The sequence below is a fragment of the Neolamprologus multifasciatus genome, chromosome 23 (assembly GCF_963576455.1).
Source record: "Neolamprologus multifasciatus chromosome 23, fNeoMul1.2, whole genome shotgun sequence".
Lineage (NCBI taxonomy): Eukaryota > Metazoa > Chordata > Actinopteri > Cichliformes > Cichlidae > Neolamprologus > Neolamprologus multifasciatus.
Genome location: NC_140460.1, coordinates 8,145,664 through 8,172,512, shown reverse-complemented (window position 1 = coordinate 8,172,512; position 26,849 = coordinate 8,145,664). Strand labels below are relative to the sequence as shown.

The window sequence follows — 26,849 nt, the reverse complement described above, 5'->3', positions numbered from 1 at the left end:
TTCTACGGGGAGGGGTGTGGTATGTAAAGGCAGCTGTGGTGTACTGTTGCCCAAAACATCCGATGTTCGACAACCAATCCTGTCTGAGGATCATATGATCACCCCATGCTTAAACATCAAGTAGTGTAAGACAACACCTTTCTCCCAAACACACGCTTTGGAAAACTATCCTGTGGTTCTAAATGTTTACATTCCAGAGAAGGACTTGCTTTTTTTTTTAGCCAATCAGCATCAAGTCAGTGAGCAACAAGCACACAAGTGTTTAATATCGGTAAAGATGCAACTGTAAGTATGCTCCAAGACTTTTGCAGTTATACTGATGAAGTGTGCAAATATAATCAATTATATAGCATTAAAACACTCCAGAGGTAATGTGTGTGGGCATTATATATTTAGTAAAGCTTTAGGCGTTGTAGGAAAAATAATCAAAGTGGAATTATTTGGCCCTGGTCAGAGAGTTGAATGTGCATTGATTAGAATGAGGGCGCAATGCTTGGAGCTGCCAAGTCTAAAGTATTGCATATCACTAGGACAGCTACAAAAATGCTGTACTGATCAAACCTAGGTCAAGCTTCTGCAAAAGCAGTCCTACAAACATGGATTACATCCACACCTGATGCAGACATAACTGTACCCTGTCATTTCCACTTTCAAGCAGCAGCAATATAGTATCGCTATCTAAACAATGTAGAAAATTGTTTCAATATTTCATATTAGTCATGAGAAATATAATGTGACAACAGCCCTGTGGGTTAATTAGTTGGCAGGAATGTACTAACTTGACGATTTCGCGGCCCTCTGGTCCCACCAGGTACTGCACCATCCACTGGCATGCCTCACTGCTCTTAGACAGCAACACCTCCACTGTCGCCATCCACTCCTCTGTGTCCACCCTGCAAGAGACACACAAATACAGATATAATGTTGCTCCTCATGAAGGTGCTCAAACTTAACACATGTGGATGCATGCAAGTGAAATCACCTGAGTTTCTTTTTGGTGTGCAAGTAGGTGTGGAACAGAAAGTGAACAGCCAGCTGAAGACTCTCTTTGGCCATTGGCTGGTAGCCTGGATGCTTCAGTTTTGTCTGCAAAAGGAACACAGCTTTTTTAAAACATCACTGCTTATCATACTGCATGTTATTTTATGTATATAAACACTATGGTATTGCATTATAGCATATATAATAGTAATATTGCAATGGCTGTGGGTTCCATTCTGCATCAGCACTCACAATATTTAAATAATTATCATTCATGTATGTCAGAGTATTTCTCTCTAATGGCAGAATGCAATCTGTCATTAAAGGTGAACAGTACTCCGATTCCTATAAGGAAGTGCAGTTACTGTAAAATGCTGACCTGCAATAAAAGCATTGCCTCAGAAAAGTAAAATACACACCGTTTTTTCAGTTGTGTAAACACAGACCAAAAGTGAAATCCAATATTTTACTAGCATCTACTTCAAGTACCAGAGAAAAACAAACTGCTGAATATGTGGAAGAAAACCTTGTTTTATGTCTTTTGATTACAACCGGCAAATACATGAAGCTTAAAGTGTTGTGTATCTTCAGTCTGTGTTTATGTATAATTAGACAAGCCAACAGAGAAACATACTGCATTGACTGAAGCCAGGGAAAGGGTGAAGTTGAAGTAGTCGCTGTTGTAGACATCTCTGTTTCTCATGAACTTCAGATTCTCATCTCTCACAATCTGCACAAACACACAAACAAAGCGGTGAGACAACTATGAATATTTAAAGCAATTCTCTCTCTGACTAATAGAACTCGTGTTTAGCTCATGTAAAGGCAGATTTTGCTTTACCTGATAGATGCTGACGGGCATTTTCTCTACAAACAGGCCCTTCTTCTCTCCCTTGCGGACCAGACGGGTGAGGAGAGTGAGACGGTCATTGTTGGCTCTTGGGGGGCGTGGAGAGGACTGTGGGGAAACATCAGGAGAAGATGGAGCAGACCTGGGAATAAAGAGACAACATAGATGGTTCATAATAGTTAATGCACTGGAGCCGTTCCCAACTGCTGTTCTTCTGACAGTGTTCATATACAAATATGACTCGCATCATGTGATTAACATCTGTGATGGTTCATTAAAGTTTCTGTATAATGCATATAAATGAAGTCTTTGTAAATAAGTGTTTAACTGTCAGCATCAAATCTATCACCTACTGCCTGCGGTGACAGTTTGCTGACTGTTGCACATGGATGTATGAAAAGATGACAGATGCATTTTCAACAGTCCACTGAGAATGTTTACAAGGTGACTGTGGTACATATGGAAATTTGACTCACAGTGAAAGGTCCTCAGCTTCCTGTCTCATGATGCTGACTCTGCTCTTTTTGGGCAGAACAGGCGAATTCTGGTCGCTGATCTTCTGATAAAACAGCATGTAGGCATTCCAGTATCTCCTCCGCACGTCAGGGTAAGGGTTGGCTGAGCATACATCAAAGTTATTTAAGATTTTGTACTTGTGTGTACTGCTAATCCACATAAAGTAAAGTAATGTCAGCAACTTACACTGGTCATAAACCTTGGGACGATACTCCCCACCGAAGCACTCGTACTCCAAAGTTTCGTCATTCATATCGAACTCTTCTACCACGTTGTCATTGAACTTGTACCACCGACCACGTGCACCACCGCTATTAGTAAACAAAGATGGATGACAAAAAAGGATTTTGAGAAGATAAAGCAGAAAGAGAGACATACTGGAAACTCCCCGAAGTTTAAATAATAACCTAATGCAAAAACTAAAAAAGCTTACAAGCAAAAAAAAACTGTATCTTCACTCATGTATGTACCCAGCACTATATAGACAGCACACCAGATTAACCTACTGGCAGATCACAGTATTTGCTTGCATCTATCCAGCTCATCTGCTAAGTTTTTATGTCACTGTTCTTGGCTTTAAACCCACACAGATCCCTACCTGACATAAACAGTAAGTGACTAAGAAGCAGCTTCAGAATGTGTCTGTTTTCCTGCAAAGTAAGCATCATCCTGAGAACAGAATTTCTTAAGCATGGAAAGGAACAAGAAAATGAGTGAGAGCAGGGTGCCAAAAACAAGCTTCTGTGGTCTCTTTACATTCCACTTCTCCAGCAAGCACGACTGCCTTCCAGCGCCAGACATCTGGAGATGCTTACAAACTAATCCAGGAGCCCATACAAAATCTGATACTGCATTCATATGCAAGACCCAAGGAGGTCTTCTAAATTCTGCCTGGAAAACTAAAGCAACCAATTAATGTATTCCACCAATTGCTGGTTAGGTACTCCTTATGTAAAGTAGCAAAGAGAAGGAAAAATACAATTAGGAAAAGCACAAAACTCTGCCATTAGAAAACGATTCCTGTGAAATGAGGTAAGACTGACTACAGTGTCTCTTACCGTCTATCTTTAATAAAAGAGTAGTAATGGCCAGCATGCGCCTGACCACTGTGGACAACAACTCCCACAAGCTCATAGTTCTCAGAAATTGTGACTTTTTTCCTGGGTGACCCTCCTGAGCTCCCATCGCCTCTCCCCTCGCCTCCCTCTCCGCTGCAGTCTTGACGAGCCATTCCAGATACAGTGTAGGGCTCCATGTTCAGCACCCAGGGGAACTGAAACAATGGAAACAACCTTAATCCCAATCACATTTACATTAAAGTTAAGGAGGCTGTAACAATATTAGAAAATGTGATCTATTAGGTACAAGTGTCTGATCTTCATACCCTAATCTGCTCATCATATTTGATAGACCGTCCGCTTTCCCAGTCGAAGCCAAAGCGCATAAGGTGAATACAGAGAACACTGGGCAGGGATTTGATACATGTCCTCTTCACGGTGGTCCTCTGTACAAACACACACACTAACACTTATAAGCACATATGATGTCAGTGCTGTATAAAAGCATGAAGGGGAGTTTACAGACCTTCTCTTTGCATTTCTCACAGTAGTAGGCATTGCTGCCCTCTAGCACCTCTCCTCGGACAAACTGGTCTAATGAGATCTCTAAACTCTGACAAGAGGTCACTCCAAGGTTCAGTGCCATGAATGTTTCCTCACGCTCATATCTGTGCAAAGGATGTTTGTGAGTCAAATTTCATGCATAAAGAAAAAGATTTGGTAAATTCTACACAGTAAAATCTGTGGCTCACCGGTGAGGGCAGTCTTTACAGATCTTCTGGTCAGAGAAAATTCCCTGAAATGTGTTTTTGAAGATCTGCTCTCGACCCATTTTCTGGTGGAAAAAGTTTGTCATTGACAAATTAAAGTTTCTAATCAAGTGACGACAGTGTTCTTTTAGTGTGCGAGTTATACCTTGAGATGTTCGTCAAGCTGATCCACCAGGCTAGTGAAAAACTCATAGGCATCCTGCTGTTCTCTTACATATAGCTCTTTGTTCCACATCTTGAAGATCTGCAACAGAAATATTATGCATGTTTGTACAGTTACATATCTACTGATAAACTGTGTTTTGTCACTTTAGTTAATGACACTCAGTTGTGTCACTATCCAAGATAACAAAATCTGTATGTGTTACACAGACTTTACAGACATAATGATTACAGACAGCACAACATGGTCCATCATTAGGACTTATTAAAAAAAACCACATAATTTTACATGATAAAAAAAACAAACAACAAGAAACAGCGATGAACTCCAAGATTGTGCTTGTGCAAATTAAAAATAGCACATAGTCTCAGGTTTCTAAATGATTTAACAGTGAACAGACTTTTACCTTCCAGAAGTTCTCAGGTACATAATACTGGAGTTTGCTCTCCATCAGATGGCCAAATAGAGACTGGACCTGATAGAAAACACTCTCTTCAGGCTGGTCTGTGTCATCTTCAATGGACAGGAAAGCCTAAAACAAAAAAATTGTATTGTAGTCACAGATACTGGTGTTATTGCCAAGTATCACATAATGTATGGAGAGAAAAAAATTAAGTAAACAGTTCATTGAAAGTGTACCTCTGGGAGGCCGGGCTGCATGTAAAGCTGCTGGAACACAGCATTCATATAACAGGTGGCTCCACCGTTCTTCAACCCAACAAAACCTGAGACTGAACGGCTCTCTACAGGGGGTAGATACTAATGGAAAGGGAGAAAGAGTTACTTTCACACCAAAAGCAGTGTCAGACTACATGCAACACCAAACATGATTACAATTAATTCTATTTTAACGGGTGTCTTACATCAAACTCCTTGCAGAGCGAAGGATCTGACTGGTGGTGCATGGACAGCAGCTCTCTGGTGATGAGCTGTAGGTTTGAAAGAGAGCTGTCTGCCAGCATTACCAGCACCTCATAGGCTGCCAATCTGCTGCTGGCTGTGCTGCACCTAATCACACACAGAGAAATGATTAAATACCGCTATCAGGAATACTACAAAACACACAATGTTGTTTGCAAAATAGAGGGATTTACCCATTACTTAAAACAAAAAAAACAAACAAACAAAAAAGCAGATCCCTTTTATATGAAAGCACAAAAAGATTCTCAAAATCACATCTTAAAAAATGAAAAGTTGGATTAGAACAGAGAAAAAATGGAACTAATTGGAAGGAAAGGAATACATACTTTGGGTGGAAATCATGGCTGGGGGCCGGGGAAGTTGTAGGGTTGGAGCTATTGATAATGATGCGTGAGGCTCGAAACAGGAAGTCATCGAGCAACTGCTGGATGAGAGATGGACCTGGACAAAAGGTTACAACATTACATAACAGCTGTGTCCTAAATAAAATAGAATATACATTGGATAGGTGTGGATATGCATGTATACTCATCGTTTGCTCACCAAGATGTTCTTTCTCATTGCCACAGAGAGACAACAAGGTCTTGATAAGTCTGAGGTGCCCTGCTAGGAGGATGTTATCTGCCTCGCTGGTCTCCATCTCAGAGCTCCAGCTAGGCTCAAAATTGTCAAGCCAAGAGATCTCGTCCTCCAGCATGGTGGCTGCGCTCACTTTTAACACCTCCATCTCTGACGCTTGAGGAGGTGAGGCATGCAGCGAAGCGGGAGGAAGGAAAGGAGGGATAGAAAAAGAAAGGAGCAGAAAGCAAATGTGTGATTCACTGGCCTTTAGTTGGTGAAAAAGCAGTCTGTAAGGTCTGCATTACAACAGAGCCTCAATCAGGGACAAAACTTCATATTTAGGAATGTGTAACTGTGGCTTACTAGTTAGGTCGTCCAAAAGCTGGCATCTTAGATCAAAATATTCAGTGCACTGGGACAGCAATCTGAAAACAAAAACCAACACTAACTCATGATGTCTGCATATGTTTTAGGGATTTTTCACCTTGTACTTTATTGATTAGATACCTTTGGTTGACCCCTCTCATGACAGATGTGGGGCTCCATAATGGGAGCTGAGCAGTCAGGATAACTGAAAGGAGGAACAAGTTAGGTTTTTGGACTTCAGGGAAGGCTGATGTGTCAGTTTGGCTCAAAGTGTACAGTTGATCACAAGCCACACGGCGGATCTGAGAGAAGAAGAAACATAGAAAAGATAAGTAAATATAATATAATGTTTGAAATACATTTCTTCTGTTGTTTGCTGAGTGTGTTATTTACCTCTCCGCTGGGAGATCCGAGCAGAATATCAATAATAAAATCATTGACAGAAGGCAGGTTGTAAAAAGAAGCTGGAGAAAGAAACCAAACACAAGATTTAGAGCCTGTTGGACACAGTACAGAATATCTCATTGCAATACACAGTAAAAGTGAGACTGTGATCTTGTAGTGTTGTCTGTACGCCTGCAGGAGTCTTACACAGCTGCTGACAGCGTAACTGCAAACAGGTAACCAGCAGAGACAAAGCCTCGCGGGCGATGATGGCATCTTTGATGGAGACACTCTGCTGTCTGACACATATCCCTGCATGCAATGCTGTTGGTGTGGTCTCGCCCTCGCTACTGGAGCTGCAGTTACTCCCTGCAAAACACAAATACATTTACTTTCAATTCTTTAGGTTTAGTTTCAGTAAAATATTTTGAGCGTGACCTATTAATAACCAATAGTCAGCATTAGTCATAAATTAAGAATGAAGCTGTACAAGCCACATCCACTGACTGAAAAACATGTAGCTAACACCATAAGTTATCTACTTGGTAGACTTACAGAGACAAACAGACAAAATGTGTAATGATTGTTTTTTCTTTGTCTCACCAGTGCTGCTGACTCTAGTGCGTACTCCCTGGGGCAGAAGAGAGCCATGCGTCTCTCTGATTGGCTGTGGGCTACCAACCAGATCTAATCGACCTGCTGCAGCCGCCCAGGTCAGACGCATAAAACAGGCCACTGTGGAAGTGAAGTCCCCCACTTCCATGGTCTATAAAAGAAACAGCAGCAGATAGAGCATCTGGAATACTTTACATTTACTGGATACCAAATTTATCCTAGAAATAACCTCAAAATTGAAATTATTTCTACCATACCTGAATAGCGACACGTGCAGCAGGTATGATTTCTTCAACTCTTATGGATGATCGCTCAGACAAAGACATCTGTCTGTAGGAGGACTTCTCTGGAGTGCCACATAGAGAGAGCTGTCGCCCTGCTCGCCCAGCATTACGGAACGGCCGAGATGATAGCGCATCGCCATCCCTGATGACATCATCGTCCAGTACAGCAGGCATGCTTTGACCAACCAGAAGGAACCTGCAAACAAAGCCCATTCAGTTAGAAGTTTGGCAAAGTATGTGGTGATTATATAAACCTTGTATGTTTGTCACATGTATTGCACCTGGCCAACTGAAGACAGATTGAGTAGACCCCTTGTCTGGTCTCATAGTCCACTTCTGATGGGATGGAGTCTCTCTGCATAACATTTACCACCAGACTGCAGAGGTGGCAAACAGAAACACAATACTCAAGACTAAAAATAAAAAGATGCCATGAGGCATTTTGGATAGAAGCATATGCCATGTGGAATATATGTACTGGTGTATAATGTAGCTTGACAACTATGCTGACACCTCCTACAGTGGCTCAAAGCAAACAAAGAACAGCATTTGTTTTAAAGGTCTGTTGTTTGTGGTGCTACCTGAGGCCTCCTGCTTTCAGGAAATTCTCACAGAAGGATTTGCTGCTGGTTTTGGCCATCTCATCATCAGATGTGGGCATGAGTTTTGAACTCAACACCTAACAAAGACAGGAGAGAAAAAGGAAAAGAGATGCAGCTTAATCAACTTTAAAGCAGGGAATTTTGCATTTATATACGTATTTGGGGTTTTACGTTTAAATGTACCTCAAGGTTGTAGAGCACTCTGAATGTGGACATGCCAGGGGCTGAAGATCTAAAAAGAGACTCCAAGATGGAAGCAGCACTGGGCTGATGTTGCTGCTTGGAGGACATAGAAGGAGAACGAGAGCCTGTACCCTGGCCGAGGGTGAAGAGCGTTTTCTAGAGAAAAGATACACAAAAGATAGAAAATAACTCCCTCAGACAACGGATAAGGCAAAGAAATGCACACAACAGAAAATTGTCTAGACTTATAATAAACCAAAAGCAGAAAATTAAAAATTTCAGAGGTTTATCATTCTGCATTAAGCACTGTAAATAAGAAAAGAGTTCAAGTAACCTGATGGCTCCAGACACTGGATTCTTTGGGAACAAAGTTGTCAAGTGCATCCTGTACTTCAGGATCTGTTGGAATCAGCAGCAGCAACTTCCTCACACGTAGAGTGATCCTGGAAAGTACAAGAACATAAAAAGGGTTATTAACTGCCTTTGGTCTTAATACATGAATTATGAAATAGTAGTGACTTAAATATTAATTACCAATCACTTTTTACCCAGCTAAACATGCATGCAAGAGTCTCTGTCTATGTTTTTATGCAGTTTTGTATCTACACAAATTGCTTCAAAATGAGGTGATGTAAATAGCTAAATAGCGTCTTCTGTTGTCATATGGAAGAAATACTACCTTACCTGGACTCATCAAGGTTTGCTAGCTGGTAAAGCATCTCAAACACATTACAGACCAAAGCCATCACAACTCCAGGCAGAGACTTCTCCTAGAGACACAGAAATGTACGCACTTTGCATTAGAACCAGCGGAAAGTTTAATGGATGCACAATTTGCAGTTCTAACCATGTCTATGATGGTACCTGCTCTAGGGCATAAGCAGAGTTGAAGACAGCAGAGCTGGAACTGCTGGAGGCAGAGGCTGAGGACTCGGAGCTGCCAGAGGGAGTGCCAGTGCCTGAGCTCTTCACAGTTAGGCTCTGCTCATCGCTAAAGCCAAGCTGAGACAGCAGCTTATGGTCTCGATTCATGGTCAACTAATACACGTTCGAGGTACAGCAAAAGAACAATGTGAGAGAAAAAAAACAAAATTAATTTTGTTCAAGGACACACAACAGGATAGTGGACGACCTTCCCCAGACAGGCACTGCACTGAATCATCAACACTTACCACACTATCATTGGCAAAGATTTGGACATTATCCACCGGACAGCTCAAGTGCTCAGATATCTTCCACCGGATACTTCCTACTGTTTCATTACTGTGAGTCTGTACAACAGACAGACGAGTAAAATTAGACATTTCCTCTGAAGACCTGAACTGTGCACAAAAGGGCAGAAGTTTATAATACCTCTAAGGTAAAAGTGTCTTTGGTTGACTCGTAGGTGATGTGAAGAGTGACAGGGTGTCCATTGAAAGAGGCCCCGTGAGGTAGAATAGTGCGAGGAACTGAGTACATATCCTACACAGAAATACACAAAAACATGAGGTTAAAAAAACCCATTATAGCATGATCATTTTTATTTACACGTGTAATGAAACCTTGGAGACAGAGTGCACAGCTTACCTCTATAGTGATGACATAGCGCTCAGCCAACAGCAGCAGTCTTTCAATTATCACCAGCTTAGTGGATCTGGAGGTGGAAATTCATAGAAGCGTCTCAACAATAACAAGCATATTTATACTCAAAACATTTTATCCATCACTAACATGCAAGATAAATTATATAAACACAAATGTATTTTAATAGGTTTAGTAACTATGTTCTTACCCAAACCCCCCTCTGTACCTGGATGGTGATTGTACAGATGTGGCCACAGTCGGCATGGCCGTGGCTGTCAGCATCTTGGTTGCTTTAGTAACAGCGTGTGTCAAAGTAGGCCCACCCAGGGCTGAACTGGCTGCCTAAAAGAAGAACAAGAAATGTGCTGCTGGATCTGTGAAATGGCACAATCATGCTAGTAACATATTCAACAGCTTACCTCTAGTCGTTTGTAGCAATCAGCAATGAACTTCTTGTGCAAAGACACAGAATCCTGTGAGGAGGAAGATTTATTTCTGCATGTGATTTCTTTGTTTCAAAAAGAGCCACAAAGCAGTAATTCCATTTTTATTATTGGAATACTTCTGATCATTTCTCATCAAAGTGAGGAGTGAAAACAATAGGCAGTCTGCAGCATCTTAAAAGGAGAATTCTTCCCAGGATAAAATATGCATATTCCCTCTGGTCCATGTAACTTATCCACCTAAATTGTTCTGCTTTGAGTTTCCCAGTTTTGGATAGAGAGAACAGAGATGACTAGAATATAAAGGAACCAGAGAGCACATCCTTTTGGGGATTCAAAGTAATAGGTTCATTAGAAAGGAACCAATTCCTACACCAAACTGCTCACAATAAAGATAATGACTTTTTTTGGGATCATATAAAGAGATTGCTGCTGATTTTAATGTGAACTGTCTTGTTAAATGACACTTCCATTCTCTTTAGAAGCAGTGCTAAAATTAAGAGGCCAGAGCAATAAATGCAAAAATATACTCAAACCTTCTTCATCTTGGGATTGAGGTTGGTGTAGCTATATGTGATAATAAGTTGGATTGCTTCATTGGCTATTTCTTCATCAGGGGTCTCCATGGCGATGCGCCAGATAAAGTCCATCCCTGCCAAGTCAATGCGCTCCACACACTGAAATCAAAGCACATAATACTTTACATCTAAATGTCAACCAAGATGTATTTCAGTGTTCTTTTCCTTTGCACGCTGAATGGTTCACTGTGTACTAAGGATCAAAAGAGAGAAAATGAAAGCTGACCAGCTGAGTTCCTTGGCGTTTTAGTCGATGATCACAAAGGTTAACATTCTCAAAGAAGGTCTTAAAAAGATTAAAACCTGAAACACATACAAAACATGTTAAATACATATTTATAATCAACTGCTGTGGGTCAATATGTATCACCATAGAGCATCTCTCACCATTCATGGTGATTTCATAGGGTTCCAGTTTTAAGATCTTCTCCTTGAAGAGTTGCTGCTGAACATCACTCTCAAGGTCATGTTGTCCTTTTGTGAACCACTCAAAACACATCTGCACACACAGAAACACACTGTGTTAATCTCAGTTACAGTGAATTTTAGAGACAAATGAGATGGACTGGCTTGAGTTCTACCAAACTGAGCCTAACACAAAGACTAAATGAATGATCTGTTAAAGGCTGGTAGTTAGTTTAACTAAGTGAGGTAGTTAAACATTTGATCCTAACCACTTGTGCCCAGAATGATCTCATACTCTTGGAAAGGGCAGAAACCTGCCTCCAGTTCTTTCTCTCCTTTTGTTGTTTTTTGTTCTCATACAAAGAAGCACTTGATAAAGCTAAACTTTACTGGATGATACACTGAGAAACCTAAACAGAATGGATGTCACTTTCTTGCCTGCTTGCTCTGTATTTAAAATATATATGACTATTCCTTGTATTGTGCTTTAAAAGGAAGAGGTAAAGTTTGTGCATTCCTCCAGATCAGTCATCCAGAGAAAGGAGGCTGCAATGATAAACAAACGGATAAAAGGCAAGGTTTCATTTGCAATGACTGTTTTCATACCTCACGGTCAAGTTCACAAACATCCGGCCCTGACACCAGGCACTCCCACAGCTCCTTGGCTCTGTTCCAGACCAGGTAGAGGCTAGCTTCCTGGAGAAAGAAGGCCAGGAAGCGCAGGTGGCTGTCCAGATACTAAAGACATATTGAAAGAGAAATGTGTTATCTTGTAACACTATCAATATGTAACATTATGTTCTTCAGGACTGATTACTTCCCGTGTAAACCTCATGCCAGCTAAGGGAAACTTGCATATTACCCACATTAATTTCTAATTATGCAATTCATCAAAATATCCAGCAATACAGCTCCCAGGATGAGCAGAAGGCTATTACGTTTTAGTCAGTTACTCAAGTCATTTACACATTTTATTTGATTTTTAAAGACATTTATTCAGTTGTAACCTGGGGGGGGGGGGCAAACGGAGGAGACAGGAACTATGGAAACTATGTATCCAGCAGATATTTTACTTATGAAGCTATAGTCACTAGTCAAATCCCTTAATAATGGTTTTGGTCATTAGCAGTAGAAAAGATGTTGAGGTTTTTATCTTATTTTTAAAAATCTTTTTCCTTTATCTATCATACATTTACAAATCTTACTCAGCAGCATTTAATATCTGGGTATCAAAGTGTGTAAATATTTTAACTTAACTCTTGTGCAGCCTATATTCAAAAATGTCATTTCAGCAGCACCAAAATCATCCTCAGTAATAAATATTCACACATTTCCCTGCATGAAGCTAACAGTAACCTGAGTGTTCATTACTGTGGTGGATCACAGGATGATAAATGACTGTTTACTGATCAGTCTCTTATGTGTCGCTGTATATAGATTTGCTTTATTTAAACAGTAAATGTTAAGTTACTGCAGCCTGATATTTGCCTTTATATTCAAAAAGTCACACTGTTATAAGGCAGGCACATGTTCTTATTATACATTAAACTGATCTGAGGATGAAACCACATTGCTGTGTTTGTTTTTACAATGATGACAGTTTGATCACGAAAAACGTCCTGGGTTAAAAAAGTTGGAGCATCTAACCTGGATTTTGAGGTTTGTAAATATTCAAATTTCTGTGAATCACTGTGATATCAAAAGAGAGCAGCTTCAAGCCCAGCAGGATGGGAGATATCAGAGAGGAACTCTGGGTTTGATCAAGAAAAGCTCCCAGGGAGCTCTGTCCCTTTTTGATGTCAGTGAGAGCGAATATCCCTAATATGGCCATCTCACGCACACAGCTCTAGCTGTGAGAACGTAAACTGTTCCCACATGCTGTTTAAATCTTTTGTTTGTGAGGGAGCTAAAACAGCCTGTTTTAGACAATGGTCGAATTAGCATGACCCAGTGTGAAATGAATGAGGATTATTTTGAAATATGAGTCATGCATTGCTAATCTAGTAGCGAGTCCATGGATTCTATAGGGTTGGAAATGAGCATTATAGGTCACCTTTAAATTAGAAAGACAGACATACCTCCTGGTAGGTGTATCGTCCATCTACCAGGGTTGAGCCTGAGAGGCCGCTGTTACCAGCAGCTGTCACGGCAAGTCGATGGCAGCATACAAGGGATCCTGTGATTAGTTTGACAATCTCAAAATTCTTCTTCAAGTCTTGGATGATGCTCTGTTGGGAGACAGAGGGAATGTTAACTTAAACGCAACGTAGAGCAGATTATTCAGGTGTGCATTTATATATGTTTTTATGTGTCACCTTGTCTTGTTTCTGGTATGTCTGCTTGATGAATGAACGGGTTATCTCATGCAGCTGACGGAGAGCAGGAACAACCCAGACCGCCTGTGGACTGCTCTGCTGTGAAGCCTGTTGAGATAAACAGATACACATGCGTGCATATCAGATGATGATATTTACTAAATCACAAAGCAAACACAGACGCTTGTTACAAAAATAGAGGTCAGCGATGATCTTTATGAATCACTTTTAATTTTATGTAACAGTTTTGTCATCGTAGACAAAACTGGGCGTTGTTAAAACAAGAAGGGAAAAAGGAAAATCAGAGCCAGAGATTTAAACCACAGAAGATCAAATCTGACACTTTTAACCCTCATCCTAGTGTTTCAGGTTTGCTTTTTGTTTTTTTAAATGATGTTGCTAATGATTTAAAAATCTCTGTTTCCTGTCTCTGCTTTGATTAACACTTTTTAAAAAATACAAATGTTTTGGAGTCACGAGGGATTTCAGTCAAAAGTACCCATTTGCACCTATGCAGGAACTACTTATCTCAGGTAATGGTTGCCATGGGTCCTAAATGAATTCACCTAGCCATACCAAGCGGAACTCTGTTAGTAATTTTAAAGAACAAGAATGGCATTGCTGCATTCATTGTCTGTATGGGAAAACTTCCCACACTGAAAGTTTTCAGAACGTTAACAACATCGCCAAATCTGCTTGAAACAGCTGGGGAATGCTCTGGTTATTTTACTGCTATATTGCAAACACCAGTTGATTGAGCAGCAATGAGTCTCCTGGGAGTTAAGAAACCTCTACTGCTGATGTGCCTGTCCAACACCGTGCTGGAAGAATCTACTTGAAAAAGGTGTTACTTTGCTCCCGAAACACAGACAGGAAGCTAGCAACTTTTTGTTCCTCCTTTTACATGCCAGCACGCGCTGATGATGACGCAAACTGTATGCAATAACTGCCTGTAGTAAGGGTTTAGCTTTAGTTCATTTTGTCTATTTATATACAACCATTGCGAGAGCTTGGTTTGTGTTGCCAGCAATAAGTCAGTCTCTCTCATTGGGTGCTGATCCCTTCCAGAGCTGCTCTTTGTTACCAGTTCTGTTCATATTTATGCATCAAATCTGATGCCGAGTGTGAATTAGTTGGGATGCTGACTCCTTCTTGGGCACAAACTGCTGCCCCAAGTGGAGGACTTTCAATATCTTGGGGTTTGTTCACAAGAGAGAGGAGACTGGAAAAGGAGATCGGCAGACATATTGGTGGGGTCTTGGCAGTGAAGTGGATGCTATGCCGATCTGTTGTGGTGAAAAGAGAGCTGAGAGTGAAAGCAAAAGTACAGCCAGCAGATGTGTGAATCTGCTGGCTCTATGTTCACAAGCTCTGGGTAGTAAATGGAAGAATAAGATCACAGATGCAAGCAGTGGAAATCAGTTTCTTCTGAAGAGGATTCGTACTCAGCCTCAGAAACAGAGCAAGGAGCTTGGTCATTGAGAAAAGGTAAGAGTAGAACCCCCTCCTAGGTGATGTGTTTTGAGCACGTAATGGAGACTTTGGAGAAGACCCAGAATGCATTGGAGAAATAATTTCAATTACTTTATATTGGGATCAAAATAGATCCAGCAGCTTTCGTCATATAACTACAATACAACTGATGTTTACTTAAAATTACTGAAACTAAGGAATATCAGAATCAATTAAGCTTTTGAGTATTTAGTGTGGATTGGGCGATAAAATGCAATTTTACAAAAATCTAATAATGATCTACTTTTTAGATGACATAGGACACATAACTAATAATGCTTTGACCAGAAAAAAATTGCTAGTATTATAATCTTGCTATTGTGACTGGTAATTAATGATCCTTGCTGCCTCCAAGGACCCCAGGTCTATGTATGTTAAATATACTGGTAGGATGAGGGTTAATGTGAAAGGCCAAATATCAAACAAAAGCCTCACTTGGGTATCCATGGTTCTGATTAGAGTCCTCGCATGAGTAAAAAATTTCCACCAAAGCTAACCAGTCATCCAGCAGATAAATCACTCATTTATTTCCACAAGCGTTCACCCAAGACAAGACCAACACCACTGTGTAATCATTAGCGAGTGCCAAAGCCCTCTTAGTGAGGCAAGCACAAGATTAACATACACCTGGTCAAACAACCTCATGTTGCAATCATCTGTGAAATTATCAACCTGAGACCAACGAAACCCCTTTGTGGTCAAACCCCCTCCTCCACGATTGGATGCCAGGACTGAAGCAGCAAGATTGGATACACACCAGTCAGTGGAAATATAAATCATAATGGATACCTCTTTTAATTTGGCCAGTGAGTTAGATTTCTTCTTGCCCCAAGTGCCAATATGAAATGAGCTATGAGTCTCGTTGCCTTTACTGTCTTCCTGAGTGAAGTTCTAGAGACATACATATCATTTGAAGTGGGATATTTGTACACAAATAACAAGCAGGGTTTCCAAGGATGACACACATATTTTCTTCCATGTGTGGCAACAGTCAGTCCAGCAGTCTTTTTAAAATATGGTTATTGTATAGAATTTCAAAATAGGAAAAGCATACATGCAACTGATATATCATGCCAATTTCCATTTCTTGTACTGTGGCTCAGTTTGTCCACTGTCAGTTTTAGTTCCCTTCCCCCTCCCTTAAAGCCTATTTTCTTCTTATTAACTGTCATACGAAATTAAAAAAAAGAATAAACAGACAAACAAAAAGGAAAAAGATCTGAATAGTAGGTGGGTGAAGCTACTGAGAAGACCATATTAAATACATCACAAAGATTTAAAAGTAGAATAAAAATATCAGAAACTGAGCATTTAAGACAGAATCCTGAGGCTCACCAGGACTATTGAACATATGCCACGTTTAGTATGAGCATCTGCGTGTGTCCTCTCTAGGGTGAACCAGTTTGTCATGTTGGACAGCCAGGATGTGCAGTACCAATTTACTGACACAGTTATTAATGACATGTAAAGTACACATTTAGAAAAGGCAAGATGAAGCATAAATTCCTCACATACTTGAAGTTTATAACGTTATCTACCACATTTTCCACGCTTTGAGAGTAGTTTACTTAACAGTTCAGTCACACCACTTTTTCACAATATAGTCATTAACTGACTGTATCAGCAGATCAACTAATTATAAAACCTGCATTTACAGATACCCACAGAGGGTGTTACAGATGCAGACAATGACAAAAATAAAAACTAGTAAAAAAAGTTTAAAAATAAATTATTCTTGATAGATGGGTACTTGTTTAAAAAGAAAGCCCCCCTTCATTACAGTGGGGTACACTGTATTGCAAGAGTTTGACAAACTTATAAGGGAATGTTAACATGCAGTAAAACTGTTACCGAAGGCAGAAAAAGACCCAGATATCTAGTAGAAGATCTGTCTAGTGTTTCATTAAAACTGCTGAGCTGCAGTTTTAAGATTTGTGACAAATGCTCCCAGTTTTTTCTTTGTGTTTGTACAAAATAAACAAGACCTTTAAAGCACCGGCTTAGTGAAATGCTAAACCCCAACAAGAGCCCAAGTAAACAAAGAAAATACTATACTTTGTCTGTCTCACCTTCTTAATGTCTTCAATGCATTTAATAATGTAACTGCGTTTCACCAACTCCTTAACAGCGTAGGCATCGCTCAGAATCCCCAGGTGCTCCTCCAGTGCCTGCTGAACTAGACTGGTAGGCAAGGTGGGGAGGTGAGCCAGCTCCCACAGCACCTCCAGCACCTGGACAGACACACACAAGGACAAGGTTGACTCAAGGGAACATCCTTACATCAAAACCTTTCACAATATCTTTACCTGTTTTTTCCAATTACTTTTGAATGAGCCTAGCTTTGACAAAAAGACATTTACACAGCATACCTTTCCTGTCGTGGTTTCAGAGCGAGCTTCTCTTCCTATCCTCCCGATCAGGCTGAGCAGCTTTTGCCTTACACGGTCACTCTCAACTTCCCAGCTCTAAATACCATGCAAACATGTTATCATAAATATCACTCACACATGTAGAAATCTCTTCAAATATAACCTATTTTATCAAAATGTCACAGAGTGAGCGCTGACCTTTTGTATGAGAACGAAGAGGTGAGTGAGCTGGTCAAAGCTGAACTTCACAGCAGCAGCAGCAATTATTGTATGAATATTTTCTATTACAGTTGATGATTGACCCGCCTGAGATGGTCACACACAAAAAGAAATCAATACATCCACTGAGCTGACAGGTATTTGTCACATACTTACAGATATGCACATATAAAAGCACTCAGTGCAGTTTACTGATTTTCTTTAAGAGTTATAAATAGATAAAACCGATCATAATGAATAATAAATATGTAATAACACATGCAGTTGAGATATAAATGGTTCTTACCTGTATTCTCCAGATCTTGGAGAGTTCATCTAGTGACAGTTTACTCCCCAGCAGCTCAATGATTCCCTTAATCCTCTCACAGTACTGAGCTTGATCAATGTTACCTGGAACAAAAAGAATGAATCAGCCAAAGTTAAACTGAAATCTTAATTTCCAGATTTCTCAGTTTAAATTTATGTCAGTGGTGACTACGTTTAACTATGTCTGTGTGTTTTGCCAAGCACTCATCAAAACTCTAGTAAGTTATGTTTTAACAAACATCCTTACCTTCCAGTGCTATTGACAAGACAGAGTTCTCTACAAGCCAGTCCAGCAGTTTATCTGTGTCAATGGCGTTTTTCACAGACTTTGAAACCGTGCTCTCTTCTATTAACTTTGTCACCTGAGAGACAAGCATACAAAAATAGTCTGACATGAGCTCAGAAATGGAAGCACCCAGAAAGAAATACTTTAAAGTCATCTTTTTGAGCTGACCTCTTTGAGGGAGTTCATCTTAGTGGAGAAGTGGGGTGTTTTGAGCATACGTAGAAGAGTATCCAGCCGGAGATCATCTACCACAGTAACCAGCTCCCTCTGGAACCTCATACACAATAGCTTGATGGCTGACAGCAGGTCCGGGATGCTCACCAGACGCTAGGGTTGAATAACATTTGACTGAGTCATAAAATTCTTGTGAAGTTTCAATAAAAGAACCATTTCCACACTAATTTAGTTTCCTGAACTCAAGATGAGAAGTGTTTGGACTTATTATAGTCTTCTAAGACAGTTTATTCATACTATATGATCTAGCACAGCGGTCCCCAACCCCCGGGCCTCGGACCGGTCCGTGCGTCGTTTGGTACCGGGCTGCGAGAGTTGAGGCTCAGGTGTGAAATGTACGGTTTTCAGGGTTTTTATCGGTTTTCAGCGTTGTTTTGTTATCGTTTTTATCGTTAACTCAGTTTTCCTGGGTCTTTTCACGTGTGTTATGAATAAATCTTCTTTTTTTCGGTACCGGTACTAGTTTTATTTTGTTGTATTTATCCGCGACACCTTAAAGGCCGGTCCGTGAAAATATTGTCGGGCATAAACCGGTCCGTGGCGCAAAAAAGGTTGGAGACCACTGATCTAGCAGGTGCCAACAAAAGTCACCAGTCCCATATTCATTCTGAACTCAAATTTACTGGGTAGCACAACTAAGAGGGCAGTGAACACATTCATCTCTGTCCTCTTTTTCTTTAAAAAAAAATAAGGAGGTATAAATCACTACCTTATCTTTAAGGTCCTTCTCCTCCAGGTTTTGTACATATGTGATCATCTTGTGGATGACTGGATCCAGCATAGGCTAGGAAAAACAATATGAAACTGTGTTGATCCCTGTGGGGTAAATGGACCACTGGAGCAGCAAAACAGTAAGAGGATACGGCAAATAAAAATAGAATATAAATCAGAATGGGGGAGAGGTGTCATGTAATAAACACAAGCGATGATTTTATCACTGGAACAAAACTACGGAGCCACAGACAAACAATGTATATACACATATATATTACTGGCAGAGGAAGAAAAAGCAATTACAGACCAGATTCTACAACTGTGTGTCCATGTGTGTACATACCTGTACTGCTATTTTTAAGAGGACCATTTGTAACATTAGATGTTAAAAGTGTATGTAACACCCTGTCACATATTATGCACTGCAGTCCTGAACTTCTCTTTAACCCGGCAGCTTCCTGGTACAAAGTCTCTGTGACTTTGAAGTGCAAATAGAAGGAAAACTAGATTTACCAGCAATCATAATGCCCACCAGTGAGTGTATACTGCCTTTATCCAGTTAGCTCCTTTGCTTAAAACACAGTAGTTTGAATGTGTCTGAACTTGATAATATCTTTCTGGGTGCTACATGTGAGAGCTGTGCATAAGTATCCCAACCCAAGTGTCTGACACTAATCGAAATCAGCTTAGGACACATAGGCCAGTCCTCACTTTATCCCACAAGGGGCCATTAAAGGGCTAAGACATTGTTTTAAGGTAGAAATGTATAGTGAGCATCATTTAGTGTGTGTGTCAGGGAGAGTAGATAAGGTAGCTCACCTGGACAAGACTGGAGTTAAGGTATTCAGCACAAACTCCGAGGGGTTGGACTAGAGCAGATACATACTGCATGGACAGATGAAAAAAAGTATAAATAAGTCAAGAAAGAAAGGAAAGGGAGGAAAATAATTTATCAGCACCAGCTTTGATTGTCTTAAGAATAATTCACTGACTCTGAAGCATTGCTAAAACTCACTAACAGATGTGTGCAAGACCTTTTATGGCATCACAACATCTATCCTCCTGATGTAAAATGTGTAGGGTAGAGATCAACCTGCATTTAAAAACATGAGTGCATGTGAGCGAGAGGGAGTGACTGTTAACACATGCGTGGATGAGTATCGAATACCAGAGCCCAGCTGTCATTTGTCATTCACTGCTAAATCAAGAGAGGCTAATGAAAGCTTCCTGTGTTCCTGTCAGTTTTTTGACTATCCTCCATCTCTGCCTTCTGCAAGTATCTCCCTCTCCTCCACCTTCCAACTCTACCCTTCCACCCTACATGCCTTCCTGCTCAAAGCACACAAATGAATGTGTCACTCTTGGTAGTAAATAGAGAAGTGAGCACTACTCTTTTTTTTTTTTTACTTTCACTTTTACCATCATCCAATGTGCCTCTAGTGTGTTAGGGATCTAACAGCTTACACACTCTGCTGAGCTCCCACTGCAACTGCAGAGTGCAACTGTGGTGTGCAATGAGTCTTTGCCTTATTAATATGCTAATGGTTAGAGGGTGTGTGTGTGTATGCACGCGCACTGAATTAATGGCCATGCGCTGCTGAGGTTCCGGCCAGGTTCCCAGAAGGAAGCATCAGTACAAGGATGCCTCAGAGCACATAAAACAACAGAGCATTTCAACCATCACACAGTAGGAGGATGCAGGACTGTGTTTGTGTGTAAGTGAATATTACAAAGAGTGAAAGAAAGAGAGAGAGACATTCAGCGCTGTGCAGCTGAGAGCACTGAGTTCAAACATGATGACCTTTCGCCTGCATAGACTGTCTCAAAGTACGGCTGCAGCACAGCACACTGACACTCTGTCAGTCTTAAGAAATGCCTGGAAAAAGATGATAAGAAGACGTAAAAACAATTGTTCTTACAGCTATCTCAATTTCCTCAGTGTTGAGTTTCGTCTGGATGGCAGTGAATCCTCCCAGCTCTCCAAACTTGACAAAAATTACAGAGAGAAAGGAAACATGAGGCAAAACTGATATAACTCTGGTATATATTTATGGAGACAATATCTAAGTGGTGGTTTATTACTCACTCGATTCACCAAATCAACCAGCCAGCCATGGGGCTCCTGAAACAGATCACTATGATTTAAGTAAATGCTTTCAGCAATGACACTGAAAATTCTCATGAGAAATACACATTAAGTTTTCAAGCAGCTGCTGTGTGTCAGGATCTCTTGACCCTCTGCGGCTCAGTTATGCAACACTGGGGATCAAGAATTGGTCTGTCTGAACCTTGAATATGACTATACACCATAAACAAATTCTTTAACATGTAAACATATATAAATACTTGCCAATGCATCTGGAGTAACTGCCACACATACAGCACAATACTACAATGCTACAGTACAATCTTATAATGCTTCACAGACAAATTAGTCTTACTTTCTGATAGGCGTTGCTTGGAGAGACGGCAAACATGTTAGCCTCGTCTCCAAAAACTTCGGCCCAATTTCTCTGACAGGCCTTCATCCGGTTCTTAAAATGGTACTCATTGTCAGGATTAAGGGCCTGCGTGTAAGAAGAATTACACATCATAAATATTTATTTTTATTTCCCCTCATATGTATGAAATAAATTTGCTTTTTTTTTTTTTTTTTTAGTAAAGCTGAACAAAACCCAAAATAAATGGAATGACACTGAACCACAGTGGTTCATAACATTTTGAATAAGGTGATTATAAAAAGAAAAAAGACAGTAAATGAGACACTGAAGCATCGTAACAGGAAGGTTTTCTATCATTTTAGGAAAACATTACTAAGTGAGACACGCACCATGGTCAACACTCCCATCAGGTTTACAGGTACAGGGTCCTGCTTCACCCTCTCTGCAACCAGTTCCACCAGCAACATGAGCATGTTGTAGATTCCCTCGTGAATCTCTGTGCCCCATTTGTGTACGGCACTGCTGGTCAGTAGCTGGTGATAATGAACAAGGCATGTAGAAAGGAAGTAAGTCAGGTATGCTAAATATTTAAAGAGGCACCTTGAGTTCAGTTTCTCTTTTGCTTACCTTTTTAAAGGCCTCTGGCATGCAACGATCCATAAAGCGCTTGCAATTCTCATCAGCGTCAGCAAGACCTGACAGGGAAGGAGAAGTTGGATTCACACATCTAAACTTGGATAATTTTTGGCTGTCAGATTAGTTACATATTGAGTCATGCGACACAAGTGGCCAAAATAACAACATGTGAAAAACACCTGATGGTCCAAACAAAACACGCCACCCACATAATAAAGCAAATGTAGTTTACTGCAGACCTTAAAAACAACATTTTCATCACCTCCACACACGCAGTCTTACCATGTCGGGCAAGGCAGGAGGAGGCAATGAGACACTTGCCCAGGGACTCCTCTCTTTTGTAAGGTATGGACCAGTGGTCAGTAAAGACTCGACTTTCCAGTTCATACAGGTTGGTGGTGGGAAACTCCATGCTTCCCCCAGAGCAGTTCCCATTCTCATCATTGCTCCTCTGTAACACACAAACACAACAAAATTATGACATAAAGCAGAGGGTGACTGCATTTCACACGGCTCATCCCATTGTTTTATAATGACACTGCAAATGTCCTCTGTGTGATGCTAGGATAATACAAATGGCCTCTGGCGATGATAAAGTCAGACAGGATGATGCCTGAGTCTTCTCCTCTCTCTGGGAGAGGAGCGATAGCAGTCATTTGGAAAGTGTGTCCTCTCCTCTATGATCTGCCCTTCATCTCTGTAATATTTTTATCTTTCTATTTCCTCCCAAGAAGCTTTCAGAACAAATTAAGGCAGGTGCTTGTTAGTAAGTCCTTTGGCAGCAATTAAGTCTAAAGAGTGGTGATGTGTAAGTCAGGGTGTGAGAGCTAGACAGTCAAGTTCAATGAATACCCTGCCAAATGACATGACGCTGTATGATGGCGTCATGCCTGAGCAGGTAATAAAGAGAGAGCTAAAATTCAACTCACTTAGAGTCAAGTTTTATACCATCTGTAGTTATGATTCACAGAGCAGAATTAAGGCTCAGCTGGAATAAGAAGACAGAAGAAGGCAGTGGCAGTGAAGTCTAGGAGTCCATGTGGTAAAAGCAAAAAAAGTTAAAGGGTTAGTAAATTATTTATGCCATAAACTTGCTTACATATTCATGAGGTCAAGTGTATATTTATGATCAACCTTCACAGCCTCTTCCTCTCAAACAGTGCTGCCCAGCCAATTCATTCAACATTTAAGGATGGCGCAAACTAGGTGCAGATGTTAAAGTAATAACTGAACCATTTAATAAAGCTTGACGTGCTGTGTTACATTGGAAATTATGTTAAACTACAACTGCGCACTAGGATTTAACTTCCACTACATTATGACTGTAACAAACTATTAGAGACCATTTCTCATGTGGAAGCTGCACAGTATAAATATTAATTAACGGTACAGTTAAATATAGTTATACACATATTAACATAAACAGTGGTCAGTGCATTCAGTACATGACTGTCCTGCATATCGATGTATATGAGAAAATATTATTAATCAATCACAGAGAGGAGAAGAAGAGGCAAAGGGAAAGATAAAGCATAAAGGAGGAGCATCATATTTCATCTCTTCCCTTTCTTAGAAAATTAAATACGACAGATAGATGAGAGGAAGAAAAGCTGGAGAAAGACTAAACTAATACAGATCTTTGGAAACACCCAAATGAAAGAGCACAACTGGCAGAATTACCCAACCACAAGTCAATGCCCTGTTTCAAAGAAGTACAATATAAGGAAAACCACAAATCACCATGAAACATGCACTAGGCTCCAATACTTTCAATGCTTCCAGACTTAAGGGCTTTAGAGGGAAAAGGCTGAAAAGCACTGCATGTGTGTGGCTGGCCTGGACAATGAGGTAACTCAGTGCCACTGTTACTATGCACCCGCAATCCTCCTGGGATCCTCTGCAAAAACTGCAACGTGTTTGTGTGTGTCAGGGACACTGCAGGGCTATATTTAGGAGCATGACTTGGCCAAAGACCTATGACAGCCTTCATGAACATTAATACAAGAAACAAGGGAAGAGAAGAGGGCAAATACAGCACTTTCCAACTTTGGATTATTCTCTATAACTTTATAATTTTTGTAGGAATGAGTGAGATTTATTTCTCTGTAGTATATCAAATACACCACGCACATGCACAGACACATTTATATAGCAATTACAATAAATGCTCAACTAGTAAATAGTAGCAAATATGTTTGGTTGGAAAAAGATTCCAATTGTACTTCTAACTTTTTCTGGCAGATGAACAAACAGGGGGAAATGGGATTAAATAACATAGGAGTTACTTGGTGGTAAATTAATCTGTAACAACATCATTATTAGAATGTTTTTAAACATAGGCTTCTTATTGACATGTGGGTGTGCTCTATTTTCTGCACACTGTGAATGCCAAGTGTTGTTTATATTACACTTACTAAAACAGCCTGTAATAAACCACCACCGTGATAACGGGGTAGAAGAAAAAGCCGGTGTAAACAGGAACAGGTCAGTAGTTTATGTGTACTTATTCTATTGACCCACAATCACAGCATCTCACTACAATCAAAGGGACACAACAGGTGGCTATCAAGTCTGAATCAATAACCTCACAAATTGAAGGACCGGTCACTTTCAATAGCCTTACGTTTTTGGAAATCTATAAAAGCAATGGGTTTGAGGTTAGGTTTGTGTTTAAGGTGTTAAAGGTGTCAGGTGAATCATATGTAGATGGGCATCTGCGGTTTACTGTAATAGCACATAAACGCCGTAAATTAAGACAAAGTGTTAAGACCTGTAGGTAGGTAAATTACTGTGACAGAACTAGTGACTGGTATTTTCAATCAACTAGAACCCTTCTCATACACGCAATATGTAGGAATTATCAATGAATGACACAAAAATAGATACTCATATGATGACAACTGACATTATGAATAGAAAAATAATCAAAATGGCCACGTATGCTTAAAAATGAAATTGCGAAACCGCTCTAAGCCCGGTTCGAGTGGACTGCAATTCCTACAGGAGCGGAGCAGTCTGATAACCATCCAGCTAACGTTAGCTAACACATGCAAAGCAGACATAAGAGATCAAACTGTCTGCCTGCAGGCTGACTGGCTGATAGAGCTGTTTACCAGTTACCAGAGGTCCCAGCTGAAATCTCTAACTGCAATCCCACAGAGTGATGCCTCTGTGCTCCTAGCCTTGGTCCCCTTACTGGCGCGTTTAACTCTAAACTAACGTTAGCTAGCCTGCTACAAGCTAACTGCGTTAGCTTTTATGTTCAAAATAGGCTTTCAGCGCAATTTTTAAAGGAACGAAGCTTAACAATCACAGGCAACTCTCTTGCCCTCTCCATTAGTATCGAACAGAATTTCACCTCCTGCTCTGACAGCTCGCGTTAGGTGCATGTAGCACTGAAGATGCTAAGTTTAGCCAGTTAAATGGGCGAGCCCACTCTTTCTTGCAAGCGGCAATTAGCCCGGTTTCCTCCCCTCGCTGCTTCAATTCATGGTTGCTAAAACTACAGGTTTCTCTTACCTCACTATCCACTACGTCGTGGTATGCTGGAGGAGGGTCAAACCCTCCTGTGCCAGTCCGCCCGCTGTTTTCCCCCTCTCCACTCGAGCCCAAGCCGGGGTTAGGCCCACTCTCCATCGGTTCATATCCATACCCGAGTCCGGGGCTTTCGTTCGTCAAGAGCGCCACTGCCTCGTTGATGTCATTCTTAGCCAGCCGGAGCGCTTTTCGTATCACGTCGGGGTCTGGGAAGCCCATACAGAGGAGCGTCGTTATGTGCTGCTCCTCTTCGGTCTCCATTTTTGGGGTGTCTCTGTCTAGCAGACTAGTAGTAACGGGGTTTTCGGCACAGCCCTGTAGCTGTGCACGCCGCCATGTTTACAGTCCGCTGCTACTAGCCTGTCACGATTTGCTTCGCTCACAACAGCGCCGACACAGGTGTTACGGCGACTTCTGCCTGCCAAGCGCTGCATGCGTCTCGCGGGAGCGCGCAGAGGGAAACGAAAGTCATTTTATTTTGACGCAAGGCCCAATTTCATATGTAACTATTGCTTAATAATTTATTTTTAAAAATCCCAGCTGTCCCCCTTTCCTTTCACTTAAGTTTAAGTGCATTCTGGAAACGTTCACATTTCATAAACAGTCCATTTATTAAACTGATGAACAACAGCCTGAGATGTCATTTAAATGGTTAAAAAAAAAAAAAAAAGTAAAAAGTTCAAAATTCCTGGACTCCTTCTTTTTGCGATGTTTACATTCCCCAGCCATGCAGTAGGCCAGTTCGGGCACTTTCCTCGTCCCCTGGCCACACATTTGACATCCATTCTCAAACTGTTTAGCAATAGTGTAATTTTCACTGCTGGTGTAATTATAATGTATGGCCGTCTATTTTGATTAGAAAGTAAAATAAAAATGAAAAAAGACGTTCTTTTTTTTCTAGAAAAATGAGCATTGCAACAAAATTTGAGAAACCACAGAAATATTATAAAGTATTAACAATCTTAAAATTTTGACCTACCGTGGTTATTTTCACAAATAAAACTTTTTTTCGATTAAATTTGGTGTAACCTTCT

The 26,849-nt window shown here is 40.6% G+C and overlaps 1 protein-coding gene across 3 annotated transcripts in view; it reads right to left on the bottom strand.

Annotated features, from left to right (window-relative positions):
* Positions 1–26,234, bottom strand: part of usp24 (ubiquitin specific peptidase 24) — a 35,462-nt gene extending 9,228 nt beyond the window's left edge. Inside the window, exons 1-55 of one of the 3 annotated variants that reach the window (XM_085150362.1) lie at positions 25,798–26,234; positions 22,561–22,729; positions 22,270–22,337; positions 22,032–22,175; positions 21,643–21,768; positions 21,288–21,323; positions 21,121–21,186; positions 20,021–20,086; positions 19,197–19,271; positions 18,422–18,580; positions 18,215–18,329; positions 17,948–18,051; positions 17,641–17,748; positions 17,443–17,538; positions 17,143–17,304; positions 15,863–15,964; positions 13,562–13,669; positions 13,325–13,474; positions 11,853–11,984; positions 11,229–11,340; positions 11,068–11,144; positions 10,800–10,940; positions 10,240–10,293; positions 10,029–10,162; positions 9,824–9,890; positions 9,608–9,718; positions 9,427–9,525; positions 9,119–9,292; positions 8,939–9,024; positions 8,589–8,697; positions 8,255–8,410; positions 8,051–8,148; positions 7,751–7,846; positions 7,443–7,665; positions 7,174–7,336; positions 6,778–6,939; positions 6,580–6,650; positions 6,328–6,488; positions 6,184–6,245; positions 5,803–5,994; positions 5,586–5,700; positions 5,202–5,346; positions 4,978–5,097; positions 4,745–4,870; positions 4,321–4,419; positions 4,158–4,240; positions 3,932–4,073; positions 3,732–3,851; positions 3,406–3,620; positions 2,534–2,658; positions 2,308–2,449; positions 1,823–1,973; positions 1,616–1,711; positions 983–1,086; positions 780–893 (exon numbers count right to left, since the gene is read on the bottom strand). In XM_085150362.1, the coding sequence (XP_085006488.1) occupies positions 780–893; positions 983–1,086; positions 1,616–1,711; positions 1,823–1,973; positions 2,308–2,449; positions 2,534–2,658; positions 3,406–3,620; positions 3,732–3,851; positions 3,932–4,073; positions 4,158–4,240; positions 4,321–4,419; positions 4,745–4,870; positions 4,978–5,097; positions 5,202–5,346; positions 5,586–5,700; positions 5,803–5,994; positions 6,184–6,245; positions 6,328–6,488; positions 6,580–6,650; positions 6,778–6,939; positions 7,174–7,336; positions 7,443–7,665; positions 7,751–7,846; positions 8,051–8,148; positions 8,255–8,410; positions 8,589–8,697; positions 8,939–9,024; positions 9,119–9,292; positions 9,427–9,525; positions 9,608–9,718; positions 9,824–9,890; positions 10,029–10,162; positions 10,240–10,293; positions 10,800–10,940; positions 11,068–11,144; positions 11,229–11,340; positions 11,853–11,984; positions 13,325–13,474; positions 13,562–13,669; positions 15,863–15,964; positions 17,143–17,304; positions 17,443–17,538; positions 17,641–17,748; positions 17,948–18,051; positions 18,215–18,329; positions 18,422–18,580; positions 19,197–19,271; positions 20,021–20,086; positions 21,121–21,186; positions 21,288–21,323; positions 21,643–21,768; positions 22,032–22,175; positions 22,270–22,337; positions 22,561–22,729; positions 25,798–26,076 (6,710 nt within the window). In that variant the 5' untranslated portion in view covers positions 26,077–26,234. The remainder of the gene's footprint in view (positions 1–779; positions 894–982; positions 1,087–1,615; positions 1,712–1,822; positions 1,974–2,307; positions 2,450–2,533; positions 2,659–3,405; positions 3,621–3,731; positions 3,852–3,931; positions 4,074–4,157; positions 4,241–4,320; positions 4,420–4,744; positions 4,871–4,977; positions 5,098–5,201; positions 5,347–5,585; positions 5,701–5,802; positions 5,995–6,183; positions 6,246–6,327; positions 6,489–6,579; positions 6,651–6,777; positions 6,940–7,173; positions 7,337–7,442; positions 7,666–7,750; positions 7,847–8,050; positions 8,149–8,254; positions 8,411–8,588; positions 8,698–8,938; positions 9,025–9,118; positions 9,293–9,426; positions 9,526–9,607; positions 9,719–9,823; positions 9,891–10,028; positions 10,163–10,239; positions 10,294–10,799; positions 10,941–11,067; positions 11,145–11,228; positions 11,341–11,852; positions 11,985–13,324; positions 13,475–13,561; positions 13,670–15,862; positions 15,965–17,142; positions 17,305–17,442; positions 17,539–17,640; positions 17,749–17,947; positions 18,052–18,214; positions 18,330–18,421; positions 18,581–19,196; positions 19,272–20,020; positions 20,087–21,120; positions 21,187–21,287; positions 21,324–21,642; positions 21,769–22,031; positions 22,176–22,269; positions 22,338–22,560; positions 22,730–25,797) is intronic. The other 2 variants (XM_085150363.1, XM_085150364.1) reach the window with 2 other exon arrangements.
* Positions 26,235–26,849: the final 615 nt, after the last annotated feature.